This window comes from Ciconia boyciana, chromosome 14 (genome assembly GCF_034638445.1).
Source record: "Ciconia boyciana chromosome 14, ASM3463844v1, whole genome shotgun sequence".
Classification (NCBI taxonomy): Eukaryota; Metazoa; Chordata; class Aves; order Ciconiiformes; family Ciconiidae; genus Ciconia; species Ciconia boyciana.
This window is the reverse complement of record NC_132947.1, coordinates 5,682,801-5,701,436: the sequence shown is the minus strand read 5'-3', so window position 1 is coordinate 5,701,436 and position 18,636 is coordinate 5,682,801. Positions and strand designations below refer to the sequence as shown.

Here is an 18,636-nt window from a genome sequence, read left to right as displayed (position 1 = left end):
GTTTTCTTTTCCCACCACATCTTCTCTCTCTGTAACTCCACGTGAAATGCTTCTGCCAGCAATTCTGTGCAATGTACTCAGATTTAAATCCATAATGGAGATATACAACTTGGGTGCAATTATTTGCACATTTAGCTCTGTTTACTATTTGTTGATCTTGAAAGATAAAAATTCAGCATGAATTAAAAAAGGTGGACCTTTGGGAGAGGTACCATGCTGAGACAGAATGAAAATTAGATTAGTGACAGAAATTGTGCTCCACAAAAATTCCAGAATATATATTGATGTTTATGCAGCTGTAAACAAGGCACCATTATAGATTTGTACGACCTGTTTTCATGCCCAGTTCTGTTTAGATGCTAGGATGTATTTGTAAAGTGTAAACTTTCCTTAGATAAGAAGTTTCAGAACTTAGGAAAGAGCGCATAAAGGAGGAAAGTTTAGAAAGGTATAGAGAGGTTGCAGAGAGAAAAAGGGGTATGTTAAGAGGGTTAGATGCAGAGATCAAGAGAAGCTGAAGCAGTGCAATTAGCAACATCCAGAAATGTGAGGGTGGATAGGTCTGGGGGAACTAGAGATGTGAGATTAGAAATGTCCAAAGAAACTGAGGAAGTGAGGGAAGAAGCATCCTGAAAGGTGAGATTGGAGACATCCAGAAAGGGTGTAGAGATGAGATTAGAAACATCCTCGGAGGTTGATGAGGATAATTCAGAGGAGCCCTGAAACATGAAATAGTTAAAATCGGTGAGATCTAGTGATTCTGAAGAGGTTGAGGAGGTGTGCTCTGAGACACCTAGTGAGGATGGAGGGATTGTACAGGACAAGTCCAAGGAAGCTGAGGAGGTGTGACTGGAAACATCTAGGGAGGGTGAAGAAGTGAGACTGGAGAGGTCTAGAGAGGGTGAAGAAGGAGGACTGGAGAAATCTGGGGAGGGTGTAGAGGTGAGACTTGAGAGATCTAAGGAGATTGAAGAACTGTCGCCAGAGAGATCCAGAGAGCCTGATGAAGTGAGACTTGATAGGTCCAGTGAAATCGAAGAGGTGAAACTGGAGTGCTCCCAGGAATCTGAAGAGGTGAGACTGGAGAGCTCTAAGGAGATTGAAGAGGAGGTACTGGAGAAGTCCGAAGAGGCTGAAGATGTGAGACTTGAAAGGTCCAGAGAAGATGAAGAAGTGAGACTGGAGAATTCCACAGAGGATGAAGAGCTCAGACTGGATAAATCCAAAGAATCTGAAAAGGGGATTTTAAAGAGTTCCAAGGAGGCTGAAGTCTTGACACTGGAGGGGTCCAGGGAGGCCAAAAAAGTGAGACCAAGTAGGTCCAGGTAGATGAAGAGACGACACTGAAAAGCCAAGTAAATCCACAACATGACTGGTGTTAAATCAGAACTATTTTAAGCTAAAGATCCCTAATAACACACCAAAACAAAACAAAAGGACATAATGAACCGGAATAATACTACTTTGGAAAATAACTAAGCATACCATTTTAATCTTTATGTCTCTTAGCGGTTTCTCTTATGGTGCAGAAAACTCTAGTAATAAGAGCTTACAGACTTATTTAGAATATTGCTCCTTCACAGAGGACCAGTACAGAAGTACAAATACAGAATAATATGTACGGTAGCAGACTTTCTTCTGTCCTGGCATGTCTCTCCTTGTTCAACCAGATTTTAGCATCTATGCTAGCCTGACAAACAATACCCTCCTGTCAAATGCCATCTCCTTGTCCTGAAGGTCTGGAATAAAATAATAGTTATGTAATAGAATGGAAATTAAAATGTTTTTGTTCTTCTTGTCCAGATACCGTAGGATATTCAGATACTAGGCTGCTTACTGATTATGGAGAGAAATTTTAAAAAAATACACGGTTGTAAATGGCAACTACAAGTCAAACTGGGCCCCTGACTATAAAGGTATGAGGGATTATTTCCTTTTGATTCATAGCATCTAACTAAAAAATGTGGATCTTCCTGATGATGCTAACAAAAATGGCAAAGAAAACAGTATTTTTCTCTGCAGCATATGCAGGATTTATTTTTGGAAGCTAGCACTATGCTAGACTGATTCTGTCACTAAGAAATACACATTTCAGCAACATCAGTTCTACTTGTTTTTCGGATACAGAGAGATCTTATTTTATTACTTTTAATTTGTTGCTCTGGACATAAAACCTGTACTGTAATAACAGTAATTTTTAATTTGTGGTTAGTTTGAATTGTTTAATAAAAATATTCTAAAGAGAAGTTCTGATAGAAGGCAGACATCTGATTAAAAAGGGAACAGAACAGCTTATATTTCAGTTCATAAAGGTGCATCTAATTATAGTATGAGTAGATCAAGAGGCTGATCTACAGCTGCCCTCTCTCGTCTCAAGACTGTGCTGCAAAGCAGAGAGTAGTTGAAACCTGCTGTTGTCTTTCCAGATGTAGGCACAGGAACGCATGTAAAGTTTTTCAGAGAGTCATCACAAAAATATTTTATGGACCAAGAAAGTGAAAGATACACACATACAGGACGCTACAGCTTCTCAGGTGAATACACCCAAGCTTTCCCCGTGTTGTTACACAACTGACGTCCAGATGCATATATAATGGATTTAACATAATCACCATGGGTGGAACTCCCCCTGAGGTCACCTCTTAACTGAAGCAGGTGTCTGCTGAACATGGACTGAAGTTGACAGGAATGATGTCTTACTATGCAAATATTAAAATTGGGGGATTTAGCACAACACAAAAATTACCAGACTAAAAAAAAGCTGCTTATGTACCAATGATGAGACCTGAAATAGTTCTTGAACACACTTAATATTTATTCATAATGCATCTGTAATTTTAGAGCTCATGCAACATGGTTGTAATTCTATCAAGAGTACAATGTTTATAGATCAAAAGGCAAAACAAATGAATTTTTCTTAACCTGCATAATTTGTGATGAAATTACAAGTTTACTTGCTGACCTATATTCTTAATAAAACAACAAAAATAACTAACCCCTTAAAAAAACCCCCGTGCTATCTAACAACACTATAATTTTGTGACTGACTTTATCTTTCTTAAAAGATTCTCAAGTGCATTGTACAGGGGAGAACAAATAGTTACACAAAAGGCAAATTACAATATGATAAAAAGCCAGTATCAACATGATTTGTAACAGACTGTAAATTCCATCATCCCTTCACTGTGTTCCGTCTGCCTTAATTTAAAATGGCAAAGTTATTGCACATTTTCCTGTGAAATAACACTGTCAAGAAACATGGAATTATGGCCACTATTGTATAAAATGTACAGGTCAGTAATAATGCTTCCTACCTTTGATAGCTGTGGATTTATCTCCTTTCTCTGCCTGTGTAAGCCATATTGGGCTGTGCTGGTAAAGCTCTGCTGTTCTCTGCTGATGACCCTAATCTGTTCTACAGCTACTGGAAATCATGCCATGCTGATGACAATACAGGTCATCTCCTATTAAATCGCCTCTTGTCTAAGTACAGCACTCTGCACAGAGCACCAGCAGAAAACATACTCCGAAATCAGCTCTAATCTTAAAATAAAGTTGCAGTTCTGTGCTGTTTCCTATTACAGGACAACATTTTGAAGGTTAGTTGGTGAAGCAGATGAAGACATTAATTTTTAACTTTTGGACACCTGGATTCAAAGTAAAAATAATTTTGCAATGTCATCCAAGTTCTCAGCTGTCCATTCTACAAAATCTAGCATAAATAGTCTCTGGAGGGACCCAGGATCTGCAGAGCAGAATTCAGGTACACTCAAGTTTAAGAATCTTGTGCATTACTTCCTATTTTAATGTGTTTAATAACTTTTGTTAGCTGTGTTACTTTTTAAATGTTTTGATGATAAAATAGCATGATAATGTAAAACAATCTCTTCACAGTTGATGATAATATCGAATAAAAGTTTTAAAAACACCTAGGTGGCATCAATGGCTGGAGCCTGTTTTCAGACATTTTCAAGTCTCATAGGTGCTTATGCTTCTTTGAAAGACAAGGGAGACTTAGGATCCTAGGTAAATATGGGCCATTATTGCATCTCGCTTTGCAGATAGGGAAATAACGTCATCTGTGCCTGCTTCCATTTGTTCTATCTATTTTTTCACAGGAAAAGCAGGGCCATTGCATAGCTTGCTGAATGTCCCTCAAAACTGGCAGTTATAAAAAGATAAAATAAAACTGTATAGACTATCAGGCTAAGAAGGTTAAGTGCTTCTAGTACTTCAGCTAGATTATTCAGAATATGACACAACTATAAAATATAAATAAATTCCAAGTATGGATTCCGATACACACTTCCTTACTCCCAATTTCACAACATACCTACTAGATTTTGTTGCAGCTGCCATATGTAAATGAGTTTAAATCTAGATAAACCAAAGCGGTTATCTCACAGGTAAATAATATTTATGTAGTCTCAAAAAACCCGTTAACAAGTACTCGCCCAAATGATGCTACTTGCCATATTATAAAACAGATTTCTTACCAGAGTATCCACAAAGTTGAACAGGCTCTAGTAATATTGAAGGTCACAGAAGGGGCAATTGTTTCATTTAATTTGGTGTAAAAAGGATTGGGTATACAATTAGGAAAATATTTACTACATATGTTGTTCATTTTATTATATTCTAGCTGATATATTCAGCTAGATAATATATAATCTATTTTTTTAGTTCAGTGTTTTTAAACTTTTTGATTAAAGGACTGTCAAACCTTTCTGGAAAGAAACAAAATGTAAAAAAGCCATCTTTTGTTGAACTTCTTGCGATACGTGTGTCCGAGAGGAAAGACTTTAACTTAACAATGTTACTGTTTTACAAAACTGTAATTTTTTTCTGTTATAATAACATATATTGTTTACAGCATCAAATACTCTTTCTAGCAGATGCAATATGAAATTATTGTAATACACATTGCAGAGGCAATGTAATTTCAGCCCACCTAATAGCTTGCTATAGATAAGGAGATCCTCCATTTCTCCTCTTTCAGTGTGTCTCACCTTGCTGCTAGCTGCATAAAGATTATCTCACTTCTTATAGTCATGTTTTTTTGGCTCAACAAAGGGTGTGAAGACCACTGTTTTCAGTGCAAGGGAAGAAGTAGGACAGCACAGCCAGGAACAAGATGGCAGGCAGACAGACACAGGACTGTTTCCTTTCACTGAAGGTAAGCAATTAGTTCAGCTTAGTTGTAACATGTAACCTCACCATTCAATTTTATGGCAACATATAAAGCAAAGCTATCAAATTATTTCAGAAAGAAACGAACAGGTCCTGTGCAAGTGAAAGAACAACCTTCACCTTGAGAAATGAAGGATTCTAAAATTACTCGGTGCTTTCACACAAGCTCTCTTTACCAGCACTCTTCAGTCCCTCTATAAATGTGAACCTCAACAGGATGCTGATCTTTCCTTTGAACCAACTATCTGTCAATGCCAGGGGGCTTTGAAAGGTTGCAGTTGCTAGGCTAGGCACTGGGTGCTTAGTTTTACCGTATATGACGTTTATTGGAAATATACTAGACTGTACAGTTTAACTGCAAATATAGACCACAATAGACAGCAATGTTGTAGGAAATGGTGGTTAAAGTTTTTTCCAAAACAAACAACTAGTTTACATTTATAGTTAACTGGTATATGACTGAACAGGTGCTGACACCCATTGTCAGCAAGAAGAAATACTTCTCAGGTAGATTAAGCCTTTTAAAAAGTACTTCATTTCTACTGCTGACTGAAGAAAGTGGTATTTTTTAGTGTTCATATAGACACAAGTCGTCTCAATGTCACAGTGAATTTTGGATTTTGCTTTCTTCCACGGTAGCAGCTTTCATCATTTCAGATTGTCAAAAGCAGTACCTTGCAGAACACAAGAGTAGTAGGCAATTAGCAAGGTGCACAAACACAAGTCTTTAACAAGTTTATAGTGCAGATGGGTACATGGAAGCTAGACAACTACACACCATTGAAAAAATGTAAAACCCTATGGAGCTGTTCGTCTTAGAATGCCTTGCAGTTAATGTAAAGCAAGTTAATCCATTATACAGCTGCTTTAGCCATCTCAAGCGTGTTTAAATCAAGAAGCGAAGGACAAGGTGAGTGTAATTTACAGTAAAAAAACCTTTACTAAGTTAACACCAAAATCCCACCACTGGTATGGCCAATTCTTAAACCTGAGGAAAAGTAATTTTTGCATTCCTTGTTTCAACTTTTAGATACAAATCAGGTAAGCAGTTTCATTCAGAATTGTTCCATAGGCTTATGGCTACGTCCATACAAATATCTGAGAATTCAAGAGCACTGTGTTTCCATTAGAACCAGCAGATGATGCAAGTGTTTAGTCTCAACAGAAGAGGGCATTAAGCTTGCCAAGACCTCAAACTTCCAGCTACTGCAATTTAAACTTGTGGTTTTAAATTAACTGTAATAGCATTTCTGGATGCAACTTGCTTTAGAAGGATGCTTTGGAGACTTGTAGCATGTCCTGGCAGACATCCTTAGTAACTGTGTTGGAGTACTTAAGGGTCACAGGAACCTGAGAAAGTCATAATTAAGACCATGAACAACAAGGAAACCTAATGATTCATTACTGAAAACTTCAGAAGGTGAGCAGTGAGAACAAAAGATTTAACAGTGCCATCTTAAAATATTCTCCAGGCCATTGAGCTTTGGATCCAAAGCTTACTGGCTTCTGTTCTATTTCTCAGCAAAGTTATATGGGTGAGTTTGAAGTTTTACTGATTTAAAAGCCTAAATCTGCAGGTAAGGTAAGACATGAATCAATTTAGGCAAGCTGAAGCAGGTAGGAATCCACCACAGACCGCACCACCGATTTGCTCACATCACATTCCTCCACCTCTGCCCCTTCCATCCCCCTCCCCCTCTCTCTTTTTTCTTTCTTCCTGGTCCTTTAGTTTTGTCCCTCCAGCTGTAGCTCCTTTCTCTTACCCACCTCCTCCATTCCTTTTAACCACTAGAACACACAGCTTCTCTGCACTACCTCAGGTCACGCTCACTGCAGTACCGGTGCATTCATCCATAGCACCCTACATTCATCAGAGCGTTGCCAGCCATGACACAGCCCTGCAGGGCACTGTGAAGTAGATCCACAGGGAACATACGACTTGCTGAAGTGGCTAGTGAAGAAACCATCTGAGTATGTATGCATACCGAGCACAGGGCAGGTATCTACTTCCTTCTGTGATGGGACAGCACATACTTTGTAATTGCTGCACACACAGTCCCCACTCCCCATCAAGCAAAGCTTCTTTAGGTGCAGTCTCCTATCGTGAGTAAACAGGCAAGCTGTTACATGACTGTATGGACCCAAACATTTTGTTCTCTTCTGCTCTTAACAACAGTAAGCATTAGATTCCACGTGCAGAGACAGGTAAATTGTAGCATACAAAGCTCAGTCCAAGTAGACTGAAAATCTTTCCACAGGATCTAGCAAACTGTGAAATCTGGTTGCTAGTTCATGTGTCAGATTTGCAGAAAAGCAGTTATTAAGAAGCAAAAAAGACCACAGCAGCTGTAAATGTGCATCTTAGGATATGCATGTCAATAAAAGAAGCTATTAACTCCAGAATATTTCTTCACCTTCACCCTCCTCATGTTAGGTTACTCACCTAGCAGTTAAAAAAACCCAAATAGGTCAGAAAGTTTCAGGCACTAGCCAGAACTCAGATAAAATTTTATTTAAGAAGTGCCACATACAGAAAGCCATACTCTCTGACAGAATGAGAATGCAGACACATAAATAAAATAGAACAAAGAAAATCATGACCTTTCAAGAAGTTGTTGAATGCTTGCAAAAATTGAAGATTTTTTCAGTGCAAGGGCAAACTGTGAGTTCATACTATACAGTCATTAGTGCACAAAAATTAGGAAAAGAAAAAATCAACTTTAAAATGCCAAGTGATGCTAATGGCTAAACAAACATTTAAAATCAGTTTCAAGCATTGCATTTTTATCAGAAATGATGGTACAGTTTTGCAGAAGTTTCACATACACTTTTTAAATTGAAATGCTATTTCAGTTGTAATAACCTCCTGTAAAAGCATGGCAAACCTCAATGATTTCAATTTATTAAGGTAGTCTCAAACCATTTATTTTTAGAAAAATATTTAGAATAGTTAATTTTTTTTAATACATATATATACACCTGTTCCCCGCCCCCCCCCCCCCCCCCAGTCTTACAGAAGATTGTGTTCCCATGTGTTTACCACTTAAAATAAGCTCTGGTTCTCTCTAGAGCATACACTAGTCAATAGGCAATTCTGATATAACAGAAATGGCATGCAACGTAAAATGTGGTGGAACAAGTGACATTACAGTTCTTAAAGGCTAAGAGAGAGTCTTGAAATTACTTGTAAGCTTAGAATCAAAATTCCCGGAAAAGCCTCTGGCACCAAAATACAAGCATCAGCTAATTCAGGGCTGTGTCTTTCCATTTCTCCTTCACACTGAAGGAGCCTCATGGGACAGCCAGCCTCTGCTGAAGTCAACAGGACTACCAGCAGACTGGTACACTATGTGAGGAAGGATGTCAAGGTCTGACCATTAGGTTCCGACAGCTAATGACTGGTGACAGTACCAAGAATCTACAGTGAGTACCAAGAAACAAACACAAACTGTAGAAAACTTTTTATTCTCAAGGTTTTCATTTAAAGAGCCTTGTATTGTGAGCAAATTAGTTCAAAAGGTAAAGGACGTTCTGGAACTTAGAACACTATGTTTAAATTAAAGGACAACACAATATTCAGTTGATGTAACAGGTTATTTTTGGAGCATGATCAAGTTAATGAGTGTATCGTTAACATTCTTTAATATCACTTCCTCTTATGTTTAGGTATCTCTTTAGCCAACTTCACAAAGGTTTTTAGTCCTTTAAGTGGTTCTTTGACATTTTGAAGTGAACACCTACTATTCTTAGATGCCCTAGCAGCTTGCAAGATTTTAAGGCTCTATGCTTATTGTACCCCTTTATTTAATGGGCTTTTAGAAATGGAGATACTTATCCTAGAAGTTTAAGATAAAATTTTATTTTAAGTTACTGCACGCCCAGCTCATTAATGCCACATTTAGGAATAGAATTTAGGTCTTAGTAGATAAGAGACACTTTGTATGTTTCACCTATATTGACTGAAAAACAATTTGAGTACCATGTTAGCTCAACCAGTCAAACAAGTTAAAAAGCTTATCAAAAAATACTTTGTACATTCTTTTGTATTTCAAGCGTCAAGTAATAAACTTTCTATTAAACCAAGTTGTATCACACAACTATCAAAAATTAACAAACAGAACAATGCTGGAACAAACCATTCTGCTTAATTTTGGGCTTGGTCCCAAAAGAGGTAGTCCATAAGTCACACAAAAATAAAAGTTCCACTGAAGTTAACCTAACATGCCAGCCTCCTCCACCATATGCAGCCTCATCGCTAAATGAGGCTATTTCATATCTGAAAACATTATAAGTTAGTGTTCATGTAAATACAGGAACTATACTTGAAAATTATTTCTTCATCTGTAACCGCAATTCGGTCCAGCTGAACCAATATATTAACTAGGCTTTGCGCATCAGCCTCATTAGTAAGAATTCAGCTTTTCTCCAAATTAAATTTGAAACATGCCTAACACACAGGTATGCCTTTAAATAACAAAGGATACATGTATTTAGGTTTGGAGAGAAGCTTCAGATTGTTAAACCTCGTTAGTAATACACATATATTTACTATCATTTCTCTACAAATGCTGCTGCTGCCATTGGATTCCTCATGGTTCCTCTTGCTGAAGCTGTGAACTCTTCAATTTCAGCATTCAGTCTATTAATTACCCATTCCAATGCTTCACGGCCCTACAGTTAAAGAAAAGTTTCTCAGTGTATAAATCTTAACAAATAAGTAAATAGGTTAAACCCTGCCTTACTGAAAATGACTGAAGACACAGTAGTTGAAAGAGGAAGAAAAGGTACAGAAATACATGTGCCTCTGATATTTTTTACTTCAATAACCAGAGTACTGCAGGAACATGTACTGCCTTGCATTTCATGAAAAAATTCCTTATGTCAGCGGTGCTCACATTATGAACCACAAAAGACTTTTTATCCAGATTGTTTTATCATTCTTGATGCTGAACTCAACACAACTTTGGATTCCCAGAGGACTCTCAACTAAAACACCACTTTGTTACTCCCACATAACTACTTCAGATCTGTCGTGATGTATATCCTTTGTCAATAGCAAAAACTAATAGATGGCATCAAGAGGGCAGCAAAAGAGTGACAGCGCCAGACTGTTAAGTGAGTGGAGATGTTTTTCCAGTCAAGCTTCAGAGAGCTTTGACAATAATAATTTATTATCTCCATTCACAAGGGGAAAAAAACAGAGAGAGTTCAGCAAGCTGAGCATTCAGTCTCTACAGTAAAGGCAGTGGAACTATGCGGACCCTTCCCAAGATTGTTGACAAAGCCAAAAAGTAAAATAGAGATTTTAATTCCCTTTGTCATTTAGCCAGTGGTCACACATTTTACACAAGGGTCATACTTACTTTATTAGCATTGGAGGAAATTGTGTTTGCCATTAGCCCTTCTAGGTAACTGCTGAGACTGACACCTTTTACAGCTATTATTGCTTCTTGTGTCAAAACAGTTCTGAAAGAGAGCAGGAAACTGAATTATTCTGAGCAGTTTAAAAAAAGAATGCATTACTGAAAGAAACTCGCTCCTCCCCAGCAAGTACATTCCCTCATCAGCTTTGTTGTATAACACAGAACTTCTTGCCCCATAAGCACAACCCACTTCCACAGTGCTTAACTGCTTTATGCTTCTACTCCTAAAATAAAAACCAAGAGTCCCCCCTAAGTCCAAGTGTCCCTTTGTGGCACTCAACTATTTCCATCTTTAGCAGCAGCAAGTTAAGAGTGGAAACAGCAGATTTGGCGTGAAGATATACTGGGAAAAGAGTATTAAGACATCCCCTTCAACAACAGGGATTTAACATTTCTGACTGTTATGAGAGAAAAAACCTCTTATGTTAGAATCCCTAGAAAGGTCCTTCAGAATTATCACTGGTTCCAGGAGTATATACGATGCAGCAAGCTCTAAAGTCACCTTAAAAAAACCCAGACAACCAAACACCAAATCCCAAACCTCCAAAATTATAAAGGCAGATAAATGTGCCTCTAGTGCAGGTTCTGTGCTGAGGCTGATGAAGGGATTGGAAATAAGGAGCCGATAACTGAAGACGTATGCAAACTCAGTTACAGATGGGACACAGGACAACTCCCTGAAAAGCACATCCAAACTGGGCTCCGTCATAGCATGACACTAAGTTTCCCAATAGTGCTCTGCAGAAGCAACATCACTGGAGAAAATGACGGTCTATTTAATTCTTTCTTAGACAAGTTACCATAACAAAGGGGATGTAAACCTCATCTTCTGTTCAAGGGAAACCATGGGAATTTTCAAAGCCAAAGTCTGCACTACTCCAGGGCAACCTCAGAACAGAGGTACTTACTTGTCTGGTTCGTGAGGGTGTGGTTTATAGACAAGCCTCTCATCTACTGACACTAGGTTTGTAAATGAAATCTGTAGAATATAAGACAAGATTACCCCTTGATAAAAATATTAAAGGAATGTAGTAAATACAACTGCAGATTCAAAACTAATGCTTATATCTGATTTAAACATTATACTTTTCCTGCAAGTATTAGGGTTGTAGAACAAGACAGAGAAATCTCCAAGTTCATCATTTGCAGTTCTCTTTCTGTAAGTTTTTGGATCATTTACCAAGATACATTACCACATTTACAAGAATGTTTCAACAGTGGGATCAGACGGATGGAGTAGTAGAGAGAGCAAAATGTTACATGATTAAGAAATGGTGACAGTGTACACCAAATGGCTTTTATATTTTTTTTTAAACACCCCCCGCCCCAAACTACTGCTACCCTGCTCATCAGTATGTTCAGATGCTTTGGTCCTGACAAGTTCCAGAAACCTAGCAGCTCTTTTCTGAAAAACAGAACTGGCCAACTATAAACGCATTACTTAAACCTTTAACTGGTATTGTTCTGATGCAATTTTTCAAGCCATTTTCAAGATTATTTTCCTCTTCAAATTTACAAGGAATTATTATAATTTGTAATCTATTTCAATTGCATAAACACAGCTACTTACATTACTGGATTTAAGCTCCATTGTTTTTTTCACTGGGTCAACAACAGAGTGCTCCTGAACATACGTCTTTGTCCTGCATGTGCCAATGAGCTAGAAGATAGGCAAACATATACGGAATTAATTCTGCTAAACAACTGCAATTTTTTTAGTGCCTATAAATGCATAAGTAGTGGTTATTGCATTGAACAGACACTGAGACAACAGAATTAGGGTTTAGCCTAAAATAAAACTATTAAGTTGAGGTAGATCTCATTTTCAAGACAGAAGCAATCTAAGATCTAGGCGATTTTTGGCTATCAGTTAGTCACTATGCATACTGCTATTGAGCTTTCCTGATGCATAAATGCTTACATTTTTGCACCACTAAAGTTATGAAATGATACACGTCTATTACAGCACCTGATTCCCCTCCCTCCGCCATCCTTTTCAAGCTCTGCAATACAAGACGTACCGATTTCACAATGGAGGGTATTCCCCATTCTGTACTGAGGAGTCTGTGGCTGTGCAACTTCCCACTAGCGTCTACGTGCCTGTCCAGGACATCGACTCCCACCACGCTGGGGTTCATGGGGTTTGGGTATTTCTGCATGGCAGCTGTCGTTACCGTTTCCCAGGGGTGACTGCCAAAACAGAATCAAGACACAAAGTTGTACATCTTTTTTAAACAGGATTTCTATTAAAACTGAACACAACACATCAATCGATTTATATTTTTTAAGCAGTTCAATTTCCAGTTCTCAACCCTGGAAATACCCTTCCCTAGAGGAAGGCATCTATTTTGTGGACTGGACAGTGGCAAATGCAAGTTAAGCGTGCAATACACCTGATTAATCAGGAATCCTGAGTTCAATTACCTTCTGGCTTATAATTTGATAAGAACGTTTTCCCTGTGACATAACGCTGAAAGACTGCAATTTTTTTCAGGTTTCGGCAATACTAGAGTAATTTATTACGCTGTCACTTTCCTCTAACTAGCATTTCCTTCGAATTCTTTTTCAACATAGGTGTTGTGGAGCACTTGGGCCCTGACAACACGAAGCAACTCACAACGCGTTGGCCAGCCCCACACCTGGACGGCGAGGACAGCGTGAAGACGATCCTCACCGCGGCCAACACCGCCGCTGGACCCCGCTACGCCGGTACGCCTCCCGCTTTGGTTTGTAAGGAGCTTCCACGGTCTCGCCGGCTGCGCCAGCTTTCTCCTCAGAAACCCCCCCGCTGACGGCCGTCACCCGCACACACTGCCCACCCCGCCGGCGGCAGCGGCGCCCACGCTCCGGTAGCCGGGCTGCACCCCCCGGCGGAGCGGCCTCAGAGCCGACAGCCGGCTCGGTACTGTGCCCGCCGCGGCCGCACGCCTCGGAGCTGCGCCCGCCGCGCCCCGCCACCCGGCGACCGGCTGCCCACGGCGAGTGACCCCAGGGCGGCAAGGACGCGCAGGCGGAAGGTCAACGGAGGCAAGGGAGTCGCGGCGGCCGGAGCAGGGCTGCGGCGCCGAACCGGCCCGGGGGGCAGAGGCCCAGAGGCGGCGGAGCCCCCTCGGCCCGCCGGAGGAGCGGCCGCCTTCCCCGAGGCCAGCCCTGCTTCTCCCCTCCCGCCGCCCCCGCGCTGCACTTACTCGAAAATGTGCTCCGAGGTCCAGATCTTCATGGCGGCGGGGATGGGATGGGATGGGATGGGATGGGGCTGGGGCTGGGGCTGGGGCTGGGAGCGGCGCCGCCGCCGCGCTCTCCTGGTACCCCTCCGCTCCGGCACCCGCGGAGCCAGGCGCTGCTGCCGGTTGACGCTGCGCCTGCGCAGCGAGGAGCGAGCCGCCACAGTGCCCTAGGGCGCGGAACGCCGGCTTCCAATCGCCGCGTGGCGCTGCGGTGACGTCAGGGGTCACGTATCGCGTGAAAATCACGCAGAGGGCCCTCGGCCGCCGTGCCCGAGCGGCGGGGGGTGTCACGCGCCTGCCTGATGACCCGGCTCGGCCTGGCCGCGCTCACTGCGCCTGCGCGCGACGGCGGCCCGGGAGGCGCGTGGCAGGGCCGCTTCCGCTGCCGGGGGCGGTGTCTCCTGAGGGCGGCGGCCCTCCTGTCTCACCAGCCGCGCCGTTCAAGGGTGGCGTTACGGCAAGAGCGGTCACGTTTCTCGAGTTCCTCCCTTCTGTGAGCTGAGGTGTGGATAAAGAGTGCCGCTAAGTAGCTTCCGTCAACTAAGAACGGAGTCTTAGTTACGTTTGAAAACGTCTCAAGTGTGTTACAAGACCCTCATTTCTTAAATATGGCCGGTTAGCTTTTGTGAGGCTTAATCAGTTAAAGTTGAATTTAATCCGCGTGTTATACTAACCCAGACCTTGAGGAGCACTTGTCTTACTGCCTTCGGTGAAAGGGGCCAACGTTACCGTTGTCTGAGGGCACCACGTATTGCACCGTGACGCCATTTACCGTTTTCGGGGTAAATCGTTACGGGGTTGTCGGTCACCAGAGGGCGCAGAGATCCTGTCAGTCACTGGTGTAACGGCATGAAAGTCAGGACACATGGAAGTGTTACATAACGGATGCACGAGTAGTCATACCCGTGACGCACCCGGGCCAGCTTACTGCTGTCCTTAGCCGACTTGTTTTATACGTACACTGCCTGGAAGTTATCTTATAACCAACAGTTACAAAACAGCCTCTTCTCTCTTCCCCATGTTAAGAAAGACGTTCTGTAACAGGCAGGCTGTTCCAGAATGAAAGGCTTTCAACTAACTGTCCTCAACTGTTTCTCGTACTCATGCTTAGAATAAAACAGAAGTGACTTCCAAGATTAATGAAGCAGTAAGAAGTAAGTTACAGCAAAAACAAACCCATGTGCATTTCGTGGCATATCATCAAGCCTTTTCTTCTAAAATTCTCAAGGTAACAACATTGAAAGCGCCTTGAGTTGTGTAGAAATTGTATTTTTTCCAAACAGGGAGACAGCAGGACAGCATTTCATGGACCCAACTCTCGACCAGTGAGTGACTGTTGTGTACTCATAACTGCACAGTTATGGCCTCACTGGAAAAGGTTGAGAGGGAAATTTCCCAGAAACGGGTTACTTCACACAGGGAAATTTCTACCATTGTTCTGCAGTGCCAGAAATCCTAGCCAGTCTGTGGAAAGACTCGGATTCAGTGAATATTCCCGTGTATTCTTGTTGTTCACACTGAGCATCAAATACAGAAGCCATTATACAGAGAAGCTACTATTTAATGATAAACTACCAGATTTTGTCAGTACCAAATACTTAAGTGAGAGCTGTTAAGAGAATAAATTTTTGCTGGAGGGACCTATCTTGCTCTTATTTTGCCTCACTCACTCTTCCACCTCATGGGACTACTCCTAAACATTGTTAACATGCTAGTAATCTATCATAGTGTACAAAGGTGTTTCTGGAAGATTGCAAGTCAGTTCTAAATCCATTGTAGTCTTAATACCCACTGAGTGATTTTTGCAACTGGAGAATTTTGCAGAAGATGTTAAAAATGCTAAGCATTTTGAGAGGTCTCAGAATGCAACACATAGTTGTGGAAGATGGTGGCCCTTAAACAGACATTGGCAATTCAGCAGATACCCATCTATCCATTAGGCTACCTGTAGCCTCTCATCAGTTTTTTCTGTAAAAGGAATGTTAACTAGAAAGCAAAGCAAAGTGACATCTCCAAGAAGGAGACATGCCAACATACAGTGCAGATTAGGAGCTAGATCTCAACAGTTCTCGCTCATACAAACTTCAGTTTATTTTAACAGGAGTTTTGTTCAAGGGCTGAAATACTTATAAACCTGACTTTTAAAAGGAATAATAAAATTATAAATAATAAAGCCAGACTTTAGGAAAATAAAATGTTCATTTTTAACTGCAGAGGAAAAAGTTGCACATCTTAAACATTAGAATTCTTTATGTTGGTGATGTTGCATCTTGAGAATATTGTGTCAATTTTTATGACCAAGAATTTAATACTATAAAATTCAATATTTTTTCCCCTATATGTTGACAGTGTCTGTCTAATATGAAATCAAAGAAAACATTCTTTCAGTTAGGCCTGTCCAGTCCCAGGTACTACCAAGATGATCACTAAGGACCATAATGGAAATCTACAAAAGAATACAAAGATCTGTGGAAACCCGTGGTGAGATTACTTAGTTCATATGTATCTTTCAGGGGCTGTTTGCTTATGCCTCCACAAAATGCAACTGATGCATGAAATGGGCCTCGTGATTATATGCTTCATATAGATTTTGGCAGAGCAGTCTCCCTGGCATGACTAAGAAAGACTTGAAATTGCTCTTGGAATTGTGTCTGAAAGCGGTCTGAGGTGCCAGTGAATTTATTTGCAGAACAAGGCGTTATGATTTTGTATTTTCAGACCCATGTTTGCTAGCAGGGAGGTGTGAGTTGTCCCCTTTAAGCCAGCCTCTTAAAATATCCATCATTTTGACTGAAAAGCATAAATGTCAGAAAATAGCTCACAAACCAAAAGTCACTTTATCTCCAGCATTAGGTCCAGATCATTCATGCACTCCATAATGGCTACCAAAACCCCAGATTGTCAAACCCTCTCAGGCTTAGACAATTATGGCTTTAGCTATTGTGTCACACTTAGAAAAGCAAACACCATCCTGGTTCAAAGCCCTAATCCCAGAGATCAACTAGACCACTCTGCAGTACAGAACGTCACGAAATTCTAAACTGAAAAGGGTTTGAGGACAATGGCAGTGATTCAAGCTGCACTTCTGAATGAAATGAACGCAAGTCAGAAGTGGCTTTCAGAATGGATCACCGCAACCAAATTTTACTGTGGTAAGATTGCAGATGACCGATACAGTGAAGAGTAAGTGGGAAAAACTTCGTATTTAACTGCTGCACTTCCTTGCAATAGGCAGGATATGAGCTCTGCTTGCTTACCCTGATTCGTGTCTCACAACACTTCACAGTTTTCAAATTACAACTGAGGCAAGTTTACTGTTTCATGCACTTAAGAAAAATGTATTTGGTAGTGTATTTTTTCCCCTGACATATTCTGCAATATAGCTAATGCTACAATAATACTGCACCAGTTCCTTGATCTGAAGTTAGAAGTTTTAATGTGTGTGAAATAATAGTATTCGCATGTAGTGTTAATGAAAACCATTCAAAGGCTTGCTCTTTTCTTGAGCTGGAAAAACAAGTTCCCACTCTCTTTGTCAGTCTGGCAGTTGTACTGGCAGAAAACTGACATTATCAATGTTTTCTTTTCCAGACATACCTCTTCAATGACTTTCATTATACAATTCTTAATGACTACCCCATCTATAAACATACTTTCACCATCAGCAGTCAATTCAGTATATGAGGCTGCTAGCACTTGGCTGTATTTTCCTGTATGTACTTAAAAAAGCATTGTTGGATAGCAAATCTCTCTTTTCAGTGCTTCCAGAATCAGCTCGTTAATGCCTTGCAAGTCATTCTGCACCTCTGTATGAAAAGGTCACCTCAAACTGTACTTTTAATAAGCAAATACCCTTCTTTTCAGAAAGAAAGCACAGCAGTATCTCAATGTAGGATAGTACTAACTGCTCTAGTTTGTGCTCATACTTTAACAGGAGTTTTGTTCAAGTAATTTTGATCCTTCCAGATTGCTGATTAGTATCAAAAGGAGATGCTAATGGGGAAATGCCACCACTACACAGTGTGTCACATCCTGAAAACATGGTGTTAGTTGCAAATGAGTTTACATGATGATACATTTACTGGGTCAGGACAGAGTGCAAATTTTATCATGGATTAGCATTCAGATGCTTCAGTGCATCTCTTCCTCTCTTCAGAGAAACATAGATGGAATAAAAATATTTCCTCTTCAATACTGAAAATGTGGTTTTATCAAAATAACCAGCATTCTTTACCAGTTTTTTCTCCTCTGAATGGCATTAGCAGTTCCACTGCTGATATTGACTCCTAACAGCTGCTTCCCGCTGCTTCAGCAAGCTGGTTTCCCACTCCAGAACCTTTCACCTTCCTTCTTCGTAAGTGATGTAGTCCCAAATTCCTTGTCACAGCTGAGGTCTGGACTCATCATTTGGCCCAGGGCAGAGGGAAGGGACAGGAATGCAGCAAACAGCATTTAAGACCACTGAGTTCTAATGCTGTCTTAAAGCTACCTGCCTCAATCAAGGTAGCTGCACTGTCAAACTACACTCTATACAACTGATTTCTCAACTTTTGTCAAAGCTGTTTAAGCTGGCGGGAACGGATGCCATCTGAGGCCAATTACTCCCATTCTTGAGCTGCTACTCATGTTGCACTGGAACAGCTGTTCACATGGCCAGGATGAGCACTATGAGGCAACAATGCAGCTGAATTTCTGTTTTCTGCACTGTGAACCATAAATGGAACTGAAAAATCACAGCAAGGCCATGCTAGTATTGCAGGGGAGGCAGTGAGGTTGCAAGAACAAGTGGTCAGGGC

General features: G+C 40.8%; 1 protein-coding gene across 1 annotated transcript; it reads right to left on the bottom strand.

Annotated features, from left to right (window-relative positions):
- Positions 1–7,667: 7,667 nt before the first annotated feature.
- PRELID3B (PRELI domain containing 3B) lies at positions 7,668–14,037 on the bottom strand. Its single transcript, XM_072879273.1, has 6 exons — positions 13,802–14,037; positions 12,635–12,803; positions 12,184–12,273; positions 11,522–11,592; positions 10,554–10,656; positions 7,668–9,861 (listed from the first exon to the last, which is right to left on the bottom strand). Exons 1-6 carry the CDS (start codon positions 13,831–13,833, stop codon positions 9,742–9,744), a joined length of 585 nt encoding a protein of 194 aa, XP_072735374.1. The 5' UTR covers positions 13,834–14,037; the 3' UTR covers positions 7,668–9,741.
- Positions 14,038–18,636: the final 4,599 nt, after the last annotated feature.

What these genes read in the sequence shown, in the direction of transcription:
- PRELID3B (XM_072879273.1), bottom strand. Translation starts at nt 13,833, where the DNA reads ATGAAGATCTGGACCTCGGAGCACATTTTCGA. An exon ending in TACCCTCCATTGTGAAATCG is followed by an intron (nt 12,274 to 12,634) that starts GTACGTCTTGTA and finishes CCTATCTTCTAG; the next exon opens with CTCATTGGCACATGCAGGAC. An exon ending in TGGAGCTTAAATCCAGTAAT is followed by an intron (nt 11,593 to 12,183) that starts GTAAGTAGCTGT and finishes TATATTCTACAG; the next exon opens with ATTTCATTTACAAACCTAGT.